At 34.8% G+C, this 12,500-nt stretch overlaps 1 protein-coding gene across 11 annotated transcripts in view; it reads left to right on the top strand.

The window, feature by feature from the left end:
- LOC144956960 (sialin-like) overlaps positions 1-12,500 on the top strand; it is a 30,745-nt gene that overhangs the window by 4,078 nt on the left and 14,167 nt on the right. For 5 of the 11 annotated variants that reach the window (XM_078887813.1, XM_078887818.1, XM_078887812.1 and 2 more), the window contains 4 exons: positions 4,132-4,617; positions 5,179-5,366; positions 8,697-8,930; positions 10,593-10,680. In XM_078887813.1, the coding sequence (XP_078743939.1) occupies positions 4,506-4,617; positions 5,179-5,366; positions 8,697-8,930; positions 10,593-10,680 (622 nt within the window). In that variant the 5' untranslated portion in view covers positions 4,132-4,505. Of the gene's footprint in view, positions 335-1,135; positions 1,172-1,207; positions 1,237-3,086; positions 3,196-3,375; positions 3,394-4,131; positions 4,618-5,178; positions 5,367-8,696; positions 8,931-10,592; positions 10,681-12,500 lie in introns of those variants that run through there. The other 6 variants (XM_078887810.1, XM_078887814.1, XM_078887820.1 and 3 more) reach the window with 6 other exon arrangements.

The raw sequence follows: 12,500 nt of genomic DNA on the forward strand, positions 1-12,500 counted from the left end.
TACATTTGTTTTCTCTCCTCTCATCATAATGATTGCAATCAGATTGTACGGAATGGTAGCTTAGCTATGCTAATGTAACCATACCATTATTGGTGAAATTAACATTTGATTGATTATCACACGAGCGTACAAATATATGAAGACAATATGCATTGTCATTGTCATTGATCATTGGCGGAAAGCATATTCGAGAAGTCAAGCAAAACGTCTCAGAACGTCATTTTTGTTCATGTTTGTTTTGGTTTTATATAAATATTATTTATGAGTAGTACGTTCTCTTATGGTCAGTTCTTAATCCACTGCATATTCATATACGTTTGTGATTGTGTGAAGTGTAAGTACTCTCTTATAAATTTGGATAACATGGATTCCTGTTGACATCAGACATCTTGTTTTTAATGAATTATCTATATTCCGTCATGCAATTTCTAGGCGATGGTACCTATTGGTACCATAGTGAAAGGGCGTAATTTTCTCTTACAATTTGCATTTTAATCCCGAGGGTAAAAGTTATTTAAAAAGTAGTCCTGTAGTGGACATAGGTGTTTACCCTGGATATTGTAGCATCAAATTAATCAAACAATTGTTTGTCACTTTTGGATAAGTTTATTGCCAAGTACTTTCTGCCAGATCTAACAAGCACTGTCATCCAATCACTGCTGTGTGGATAAAAAAATTAATCCTTCGTAGCCGTAAGACCCATGGTGCCAGAATTTATCCCAGTTTCTATATAGCGTGAAATGGACAAAAGTAATTGCTTGCTACCCTTTGGATATGATGCGTCTATCACAAAGTACTTTCCACGAGATCTTACAGACCCAGCTACCCACTTACTGATGGGTAGACAAGGGGTCCCTTTGCGTTTGAAGCGAGTGCTCTACCAGCTGAATTACTGGGGCCCCCTGTGTGGATAGAGAATAAAAAAAAACAACAAAAAAACAATCTCAACTGAACTCATGATAATTAAAAGCTCCTTTGTTTGTGAGTTTGCTTGAGTTACCAGGACTCTTTTGAGGAAGGTGACAATTGATTGATATCATGATTAAGTAACCGACAAATTATCAATTTTATCAGTTTATCTTGGTTGTCTTATCTCTAAGTAATAAACGCTGTGACCAACTGTCAAGTTACCACCATTATAAGTATTGTTATCAATCTCGTGTCAAGGGTTGTAAGTATTATGTAGTCATTTCACAATTCAAACCTTAATTTGAAGATTTTATAACATAAATGATGGTAATGAACATTATTGTACGGCATGCTTAAAAACTGTTAGTTGAAAATTAAGATAATTGGCTGTGTGTTTCCATTTCAACAATCTGTGATTTTGCTGTTTAATTTTTGTTAAAATTTATTTCAATTTATCCCAATTTCTATAGTGTTAAACTGATGATAACAATTGAACGCTAACATTTTGAAATAGTGCAAGTCGCAAATATACATCTCACATTATATCTAACAAACCCAGCTATGCAGTTACTGCTGGATGGAGAGGGGAGTCAGTAGGAAACTCAACCAAACCTGGGACTGATACCAGTCCTTTTGCTTGTGAATCCAGTGCTGTGCCAACTGCGTTGTCAAAACCCTTTCAATGTAATCATGGTGTCTGATTATATTTGTTTTAAGGAGATAAGCTGTTCATGTAACATTTTAGTTTATTATTAGTGATAAGTATCAAATATAATTTAAGTTCTTTCAAGATAAGCTTAGTTTGTGTTGACTATTACTGTGTATATAAATGGCACCAGTAACGACTCGATAAGTTTATCAAAAAATAGCATTTGTATTCACCTTTGTTTTCAAACAATGTGTAAAGACAAACAAAATTTGAAGAAGATAAAATTCTTGATGTCGAGTTTGCTTTGAATGTCACCAAAAAAAAAAAAACCCAACAAAAATGAAAAACTTAGATATTTATTTTTCAGAATAATAGCACAACCATTCCACAGTGACTTGTATTCGCCAGTGTTCTTTGATTGTGTTCTTTGTGTCTTCTTTACTTCGATACTATAAGTTCCTATGTTAAAATGTACTGTCAGTCATTTGTTATTGTGAAAAAAGTGCATTAAGTTAAAGAATTATTCTGAAATTTTGAAGCATTTTGAAGTAGTTTTCATGTGATTTTTTGTTTTAATCAATCAGCTAATTAAAAAAAAAAAATTTACAATTTAGCTATCGAGAGACAACCTAGTTCTCATACCACAACATACAATATGCCATGACTTTTGTCATACCCTCATGTATTGGTTTACACTGATAAAGTACAAATGATAAATTGTCAAACAAATTAAATAAACAAATAATATGAAAAAAATTATCACTGCAAATCAGCCGTCTTCTGACTTGATCTAATCTTAGATCTTCAGGCCTCTCTCCATCCAGCAGTGATAAATGTGGTTAATGGGTCGAATATTAGATCTAGAAGAAATTAAGTTAGATTAATAAAAAAGTTGTGGTCCCAATAGCTCAGTTTGTAGAGCATGCAATGGGACTGAAGTCGATCCCGAGTGCAGTCGATATTATTTTATCTGATACGCAGCAGTGATTGGGTTTGTTAGATCTGGTATTATGTACTTTGCAATAAACTAGCTTCTTATTCAAGGGATAGCAAGCGATTGCTGTTGTCTGTTTGACGATATAGAAAGTGGGATAACTGGGTGGGGTTCCTGACCTCCCATAGTGGGCAAGGGGGTACACACTGTGTCTTCTATCCCCTTATATCTGTTTTCCAACTTGCTTTCTGTCTTTGTCTTGGAATGAGATTAGTACTTGGTTTTGTCCTGGCCCTAGCCGGATGTCCTAGCTGGGAGGGAAACATTATATTTGTTATTTTGAATGTATAATTTAAGCATTTGAGTGTATTCCTCATTGTTGGACTTTGTGCTTGTGTCCGGATGAGACTTATAGGTGATCTCAAACTAAGTACATTGGTGGTTTGCTCTTGGAATCTACATCTGATCCATATTTGTTCCCAGTTCCCCTACGTCTTACTTTTTCTTGGGTGCTATAATTGTAATTCTAGAACTTTTCACTATCCCATTTTCTTCCTTTTTACTGGCTCTGATATAACCTAAATGTGTTGCAAGCGCCGTAAAACCCTTAAAAACAAACAACAAACAAACAGATTATAGCTCTAGGCAAGTTACTGTAACAGGTAACTGACCTAGCTATTGATGAGTGCTGAGTGGACTGAAGGTAAAGTGTGTAGAGTGCCTTACCTAAAGATTATTCGTCAAGATATTTCATGTGTCGCCCAGACACTTGGCTGGACCTAATCTAAAATCATGTTGCAAGTCCAAGATTGTCTCTGTTACATGCAATCTGTGTTAGTCCTTTGTCCTATTTATTATTCAGAGGATAACAAGTTATTCTTATGATTATAAAATATTTCAAGTATAATTATGATCAACTTCTACAATATACACTTTCACTTTCTGAGTAAATGCTCGAAACAATATTGTAGAATTTGATCATAATTATACTTGAAATATTTTATAAATAGCTTCTTTTATCAAAAAGTTGAGCACTATTATTTCATGGTTTTTTGTTTTTATTATTTATTCTTATGATTAGATTTAGATTCATGGGTGCCAGTTTTCTGGTTTATGCCGGAATTCCGGTTTCGTGATTTCTCGAGTGAAATAACCGAATAGCATCAATAAAAATTCGAAAACGTGATTCAGCATTATAATGGTATAAAAACGGTGATGAAATAAGCATAAAGTTTAGGCCGCATTTTCAGTAGGATCATTTTCAGGTTTGGCAAAGTGTCGAGATTTTAGTTTCAGGTTTCAGCACTTCTTCCTGCTGGCACCCATGTCTAGATTGTCTTTACAGCAACTGGGATATATACTACTGTTCCCTGGGTCCAATTGTTACTTTTTCTCATGTTATTACCTATGTGACCAACTGTCTCAGTCTGGTATTGTATCAGTGCTATTGGTTTTCCTCGGATCCACGTAAATCTGAGATTTTGGAGTCAAGAGAAGTTTCCTCCTTTTATTTATAAAATTTCAAATTTTTTTTCAGTTCTCTAAGAGGTGACTGAGGATATGTATACAATGCAATTTATTTCTTCACCTTCTCCTTTTGTGGTTTGCTTCATATATTTCTATGGCTCTCTCGTTACAGATAAAAAAACAAGAGATTTTTGACGTCAGCAAATAGAAATCTTTCTATCTTGATATGTCGACCATTATCCATGTGAACAAAAAAGAATATGGGGTTGAATTTTGAAGTTTGAAAAACAAATGCATGGAGAAATGAAAGAACAACATCAAGCCTGTCCTTCAAATATTTGTGACTGTGATTTTTATTCAATACTTACATCAAAATTGTTCAAAAAATAGTTCAAAAGCTGTGATAATCATACGTCTACAATATTAGGATTAAACTTAGGGCTTAAAAGAATAAACAACAACAAAACAACCCATCACCTCCAACTCTGTCAAAAGATCCCTTTGGATCCAGGAAATTCTCCCCGGTCACAGAAGCGAGGAATTTACATGAGTACAACAATCGAACACACAATGGCAGTGCAGGATTATAATGAACAGGATAATCTTATAGAGAAATCTCATTCTCATTCTCATCGTTCCAAGGACAAGGGTTATATTGGTGAGTTTGGGCACCCGCAAATTATATTTCTTTTCTTTTTTTTTTTTTTTTTTTTCATTTGTTGGTTTGTTATTTTATCAATTTTATACTAATCTAGAATAGTATGTGTTTATAGATTCCAAATACCCATACATGTGCAGCTATATGGTCTTGTGGTATGACACTCGCTTTTGGATCGGAAGGTCCTGAGTTTGAGCCTCACTCTGCGCGTAGTTGAGTCCTTGGAATAGTATCTTTACTTACATTCTCTCACCGTACTCAGGTGTAAAATGAATACCTGGCCTTTAACAGCGTTGTCCTGTCCAAAAGAAAATAGCAGGCGTCATGTCTCGTTCTATATGCTACATATGCCTGTTGGTCAGGGACACCTTGTAAAGAGCTTTGAGCTTATTGAGTGGCTATTGCGTTATATAAATGCTCTGTGTTTTTGTTTTTTTTGTTTCTTTCAGATTTCCTTCTAAAACTGTTATTTCCAATTCCCACCTATGAAAACTTTTTATAAAAAACAACCAAAAAAAAAAAAAGACATCTAAAATTTGCTTTTGTTTTCTCCCTTGCCAGAGCCCCATTGCATTGCTGCCAGAAAGGCTTTAGCGATTATGGCTTTTCTTGGATTCGTCAACGTGTATTGTTTACGTGTCAACTTGAGCGTTGCTATGGTTGCCATGGTCAACTCTTCTGATGACAACAACAAAACAAATGCTCACGAATGTCCTGATCCCAATGCCAACAGCACAAGTGATAAGAACGTAAAGAAAATAATTTCATATTATTGATACCTAAATTGTATTACAATGATGCTGTAGTTGTCACTGCCTCTTAACCCTCTCCTTACCACCTGCAGCTAAATCCTCATATTTGTTACGACAGAATATACATTTTTAAAAATTCAGATTTATTTTGTACATCACAAACTTTGAAAAATGATCTTTGTTTAATTAATAAGAGCATAAAGTTGTTTTGTAGAGATATTGTTTGGATTAAAAAAAATCCATTCTTATGCTTGGTACGCCTGCCATTTTGGGAGAATACTGAAAATGATCGGTAAGGAGAGAGTTAACCCTCCTTGCAATAGACCACTATGTGCAATAACTAATAACTAAAAACTCTCATGAAACATAATTTTTTTACCAGTGAAAACACTCCTACTCTCATAGTCCATCGCTTTGTCCAATAACCCAATACTTTCCACTGAGTAGATGACATAGCCAGATAACTTCATCAAATTGTAGTCCTGTAAAGTCCATTAGATTGAAATGTTGTTCAGAGACATCTATCGCAATGTAAAAAAACCCCCAAAAAACAACCAAAAAAATTGACGGTGAGAGAATGTGAATAAAAAGCCTTTTCCAAGGACTCAATTATGCACCGAGCGAGGTTCGAACCCAGCACCTTCCGATCTGAAAGCGAGTGCCATACCACAAGACCACATAGCCGCACAATGTAAATAAAATCGAGGTGGCTGAGTAGAAAAAGGCATTATCAATACATAAACCTAGTTTCAAACTCTGCTGTTTACATTTCAGTGGGAATTTTTTTTTTACCCTATTGGTCACTTTGCTTTGTAGATGATAAATGAGTTATTTTTGGTCTTTTTTGAAGACAGACCCTAATGACAAATTTCCCCCTTGGGATGAATAAAGGGAATTTATCTTGCATGTTTAACTGACATCCATTCATACATACATTAGACGTTTTCATACATTTTTCCTCCTGGACAGAGTTTCTCACAAATATCATATTCATTGATGTTTCGAGCATTACTAAGCATTAACCAATAAGAATATTCCCTGCCATTTAACCCAGTTCCGCCCCCTTGACTATTTAATTCCGTTCAACTGACAAACAAATCTTAATAAATTCCATAGCTACCATTAGTACTGACTTGTCAAACAGACAAATAGGCCAGTCCCATGCTTAAAGAGTAGATGTCATTCAGAGCCACCAGGCCCGTGGAGCCGGAGTTTATCCCAGTTTCTATAGCGTGAAACGGACAATAGCAATTGCTTGCTACCCTTTAGATAGGATGCTAGTCTATCGCAAAGTACTGCGACAGATCTAACAGACTCAGTTACCCATTCACTGCTGGGTGTAGGGGGGTCAGAGTAAAATCTCGACTGCACCTGGGATCGATCCCGACCTGTTTGCATTTGCAGTGAGTGCTCGAGCAACTGAGCTGTCAGGACCCCCCCCCCCCCCCCCCTACCTTGAGTACATGTTTTTATCACAATATTTTGACACACTGATGTTGGAAAATTGCATTGCAACACCTGATGGCACTATACATTTTTTTCATTCGGAGTTGCTCTCAGGATCTGTGGGGCTCATTGCTTCAGGAGATAGGCAAGTGCTTGAGTTGGCTATGAGTCGTAGGTTCAAGATCAGTTGATAGTAGAAATGTAACCATTTGACTAGTTTTAATAACATATATTATAACTGATGTAATTTTCAAAGGTGTAAGCACTGTGTGTTGATTGAATTAGCTGGGAATCATACTATAAGATAATAGTAAAAATCTTGCCAGTCATAGCAACAAGAGGTCATGGAGGAATTGTCACTGAATGATGCGAGTTGCTTTTGTACTGTGTCTCTGATTCCAGTGTATTATACAAGAAAATACCATTGACATGTAGCACATTTCTTAATTACAGTGTTTTATATCAGTGATTATTTAATTGTCAGAGAACAAAAGAGTGCCTTGAACATGTGTGGTTTATGGGTGTTTGGGAGGTCGGGGGTCGGGGGTGTAGCCTAAAGCATTTGTTTTCACTCACCTTTCAGGAGGGGAAAAAAATAAAATCAAAAATCCAGAAACAATGAGATTGTTAAGGACTTGACTGGAGAATCAAGTTCTAAAGATGACCCCATTAGTTTTATTCATCCTATTGCACAGTTGGACCCATTCTATAAGAGGAATACTAAAAAAAAGAGTGATGGAGGAATATTTGAACATTCATACTCATATATTCATACTCTGATGGCTTAGATTATATTTTATTTGATTTCGCTTAGTATTGATATGTTGGTATTCCTTTAATAACAATTAATTCCATAGATTTTGAGTTTTAGTAGAAGATCCTTATTGTCTATTTTATCAAAAGCTTTAGTAGAGAAATCTCTATTGCATTTGATAATAATAATAATAATAATAATAATAATAATAATAATAATAATAATAATAATAATAATAATAATAATAATATAATAATAATAATATAATAATAATAATAATAATAATAATAATAATAATAATAATAATAATAATAATAATAATAATAATAATAATAATAATAATAATACACAACATTATATAGCGCAGTTTCATCACTGTGTGATGCTCAATGCACGTTACAAATAAATATACAAAATTTAAATTTGTAAAACGTATACCACATTGATATCAATAGCTGTGTATGTAATATCGTATCAATATCATGACAATGTAACGATAAAATGGTAGTGCTTTTATCATGATTTAAAACTATCCTACTCTTATACTTCTGGGCAGGTAATTCCACACAGAGGGTCCATTGTGGGTAAAGGAACGGCCATCATAAAATTTATAATTATAATTATTTCTAAGAGTAAGCTTCGTTTTGTAAGTTGAGGGTCGTAAATTCCTATTTGGTACATATATTATTTCTAACATTCTTTTAATTTAGTCAGGTGCTTCATCATTTCGACTTTTAAAACAAAACAGAGCAATTATAAAAATAATTTCTATTTAAACAGTTGATTTCATCAATGGCTGTTATCAACTGCGATTCACTGTTTTCTTTACTGAAAACTATGACAGCTGGTCCAGTTTAAGTACTTTGTAGCATTCTAGATGATCTATTTATAACATTGCTGTGTACTTCATCTCCTTGCAGTTTTTGCACATTATTAATTTTAAAAAGACTGTTCTGTAATTTTCAGCTTTGATTCAGCTGCCTTTTCAGATTGTGTTATTATTTTGGCCAGTTTTTCAGTCAAGGGGTTTTGAACCTTGAGATAGCGATGCTTTCTAAGGCAAGAGGTAAGGTTATTTTATGCACTTTTAAAAAGGATAATGCAGTAATTTTTTAAATGTTTCCCAGACAGGAGAATTTAACTGGGATGAGAAGACCCAGGGATCTGTGCTGGGGTCGTTTTTCTACGGTTACATCCTGACCCAGATTCCAGGTGGATATCTAGCCGCTCGTTTTGGAGGAAAGTCTCTCTTTGGATTGGGAGTGTTGTGCACTGCGGTCTTGACCTTAGTCACTCCAGTAGCAGCAAGAACAAGCGTCTATCTCTTAATTATGGTCAGGATACTGGAAGGAATCGGAGAGGTTGGACCAATATAATAATAATGATAATAATAATAATAATAATAATAATAATAATAATAATAATAATAATAATAATAATAATAATAATAATAATAATAATAATAATAATAATAATAATAACAATAATGATAATAATGAGGGTGAATCAAATGTTAAAATTGAAATTTAAATCAAAATAATAATACACAAAATTGAGTTGTTTTGGCTTTTTTTCTTTCATTAAAAATACAAAGTTTGGGGCATCTAATATAAACAAAAATAAAATCTCTATTTCCTAAAATTTTAAGATCAAAATTCAATTTTCAGCGTTTTTCGTTCTCTGACAATATACCAGATGAAGGAAATTGGTAATAAATTTCCTTTATTCTGAGGATTACTTCGCTCTTTACAATTAAAAGCGTTTTCGGATATAATTCTGTTTTATTGTTAGAGAGTGAATTAGAATAGTTGGACGTTTGTAATATTGGGCTCTTTTTTATATAGCGATTCAGATTCAGATTTGCAACACTTCGGATATACAGTAGGTACTTGCAGAATTTTAACACACTGTCAGGAGCAGAATTTTCAAAAATTCGTAGTTTCCAAGGGAAAAAAGAAAATATCACTTTAAGTAGCTTTAGAAATAAATAATTTACCCTTAGCATGATCCCAACAATGCTCCATAGGCCTAAACATTGGTTCTTAGGAACTAAACTTTCCTTTTCAATAAGATTGATTGAGTCAAAGAAGCGAATGTTCTGTAGCTGGAGCCAAAAGTGTGTATTTCTACTTATTTATCGTAGTACGAGGCAGGTCTGCAGGAGAATAAAAAAATGTGCTCGAATCTGAGCGTGCTGAAACCCGATGCCCATTGGAGGTGCACGCCTTAAAAAAAAATAAATGACACCCATTCGCAACGGCACCATAAAGATCCCGTCGCCTAGGCATTCCATGATGGGGTATAGTTAGAATGACTGATGTCAACAGGAATCACCTCTGCTGTTCAAGTGAGCAAATTGGGAGTTAATAATCTTGCTCAAGGAAAAAAATGAAGGTGCCTGAAGCGGGGCTCGAACCCGGGACCTTCCGGATCACAGTACAATGCCTTAACCACACAGCCACTTCGCCCCCCCCCCCCCCCCCCCCCCTTATTTTATAAATTAAATTCGGTCACCCAGTCCCAGTGTATCATTTTGCAGAGCATGCTGGAATTTGCCACGCTGGAATCCAGCGAGTACTAAATTTTATCAGTAGAGGTTCAAAGTTGATCAAATTTTGATAATTTTGACCAAAGAAACTATAAATCTTTTTCATTCTGCTTTTCATGATTCTATGAGAAGTTCGAACAAGATGTGTGTGTGTGTGTGTATGTGTGTGTGTGTGTGTGTGTGTGTGTGTTTTTGTGTGTGTGTGTGACTGTTGTGGTGATTTTGTAGTCGAATGAATGAACTTGTTTGATACCAAAAAAACTATTGTAAAGCACCTCTGAGCACTATTTGTGGATACTGGCGCTATATCAAATAATAATTATAATAAAAAGATTTAGAGGGATGTTCCTCCCAGCTCCCAATCGTGCATAGAGGCTTGAGGGGGTGGGTGAGTTATAGAAGAAAACTGGTAAAAAAATATTAAATCATTGTTATATCATCATCATCATCATTTTCATTTCTTTTCTCATTTCAGGGTGTGACCTTCCCTGCCATGCATGCCATGTGGGGCAGATGGGCGCCTATGTGGGAGAGAAGCAGATTGGTTTCATTTACATATGCAGGTAATTATGAAAATAATAATAATAATAAAATGAATTTATATAGCTCCTAGTTCCAATTAAGAATTGCTCACTGGCACTTTACATCAACACATCATGTGTCATACACAAATATAGAACTGACATGTTAAAAACCACATAAATATGATGATAAAATAATATATTATAATAAAATGCGTACTAAGAGTCCAAATTATATGCCCTGAAGAAAAGCTCGGTTTTTAACCATTTTCTAAAAGTTAATAGTTTTTCACTATTTTTAGTTTCAATGATGAAATCGGGGGGCGTGGTGGTCAAAGGATTTCTCATGAAAAACTAATGATTTTGGGGGTTATCTTAGGGGATTTAGATTAGCAGATCTTAAATTTCGACTGGGTTCATAAAGGTGGATAAGTTCTTGAAGGTAAACAGGAGCAGAATTATTTAAGCAATTGAAAACGTGTGTAAGTATTTTAAATTCAATTCTAAACTTTACAGGTAGCCAGCGTAAGTCCTCTAAAATGAGGGTGATTTGCTTGCGCTTTTTAGATAACTTTACCAATCGAGCTGCTTTGTTCTGTATCTTTTGGAGTCGAATAATGACATTATTATCACAACCATAGAGTAAGCTATTGCAATAGGGAATGAGATTAGCGGAAGAGTAGCTTCCCTTGCTTGGATGTCACCGGTGGAGAAGTTATTTGTAAACAAACCAACTACAAGCCAAGCGCTTGAAATACAAAATTTATTATTCATATTTCTGTACAAAAATGCATAACGTTGATTATGATATGCATTTTTGTACAGAAATATAAATAATAAATGTTTTATTTGGAGCGCTTGGCTTGTAGTTGGTTTGTTTACAAATAACTTCTCCCCCTTCTTCCGCTAATCTCATTCCCTATAATCAAGGCGGCTAAAAATCAAAGAGACAACCAGAAGTTTTGTAGTTTTAATATCAAGAAGACTTTTAATAGCACCAATATATCCAAGATAAAGATTGTAGGATCTAGTTACATTAGTGACATGAGCAGACATGTTTAATTTGGTATCAGATAAAACTTCTGTTTCTTACAGGCCCCTTAGTGGTGGGAATTAAACAGTAACATTCAGAAAGATTCAGGTTAAGCGTGGAAAGGTCCAGGTGGCCACGTCTTGTGATTTGCAAAACCTCTGTTTTGTTTTCATGTAACCTGTGTTTATTGCAATACATCCAGTCACTATCTCAGAGATATAATTTTCTATATCCATTATAACATTGAGATAGTTGTCGGTATTAATGGGAAACAGTAGTTGGGTGTCTGTGTAAAAATGGAACTCAATAAAATAATTGGAAATAATTTCACCTAATGGTCTGATATGGAGGGTGAATAAAGAGGGTCCCAGACCTGAACCCTGTACACCAAAAGATAGGGGACAAGTAAGAAGAAAACCAGTCAAGAGCAGTATCCCTGAATCCATATAGTGTCTTAAGTCTGTCTTTATGTATGGAGACATTTGAGATACAGTGCAACCTCGATATAACGACATTGTCGGGACCGGAAAAACGTGTCGTTATAGAGGGATGTCGTTACAGAGAGGTTTCCTATGTGTGTATATCAGGAGGTGTTTTGGGTCTTGTGTAGTGAATGTAGTGAAACACAAAAGAACATTGAAGCTTTTGAAATGTGGTGCTTGAGAAGGATGCAGAGAATATCGTATACTGCACACAAAACGAACGAAGAAGTGCTAAAACAAACATACCAACAAAGGAAACTAATGCCCTTAATAGTGGATCGACAACTATCCTTTTTCGGACACATAGTAAGGAAAGATAAGAATGAATACCTGGCAAGTTGTGGAAA

This window comes from Berghia stephanieae, chromosome 11 (assembly GCF_034508935.2).
Source record: "Berghia stephanieae isolate SIO BIC M18660-M18661 chromosome 11, UCSD_Bste_1.3, whole genome shotgun sequence".
NCBI classification, from domain to species: Eukaryota; Metazoa; Mollusca; class Gastropoda; order Nudibranchia; family Aeolidiidae; genus Berghia; species Berghia stephanieae.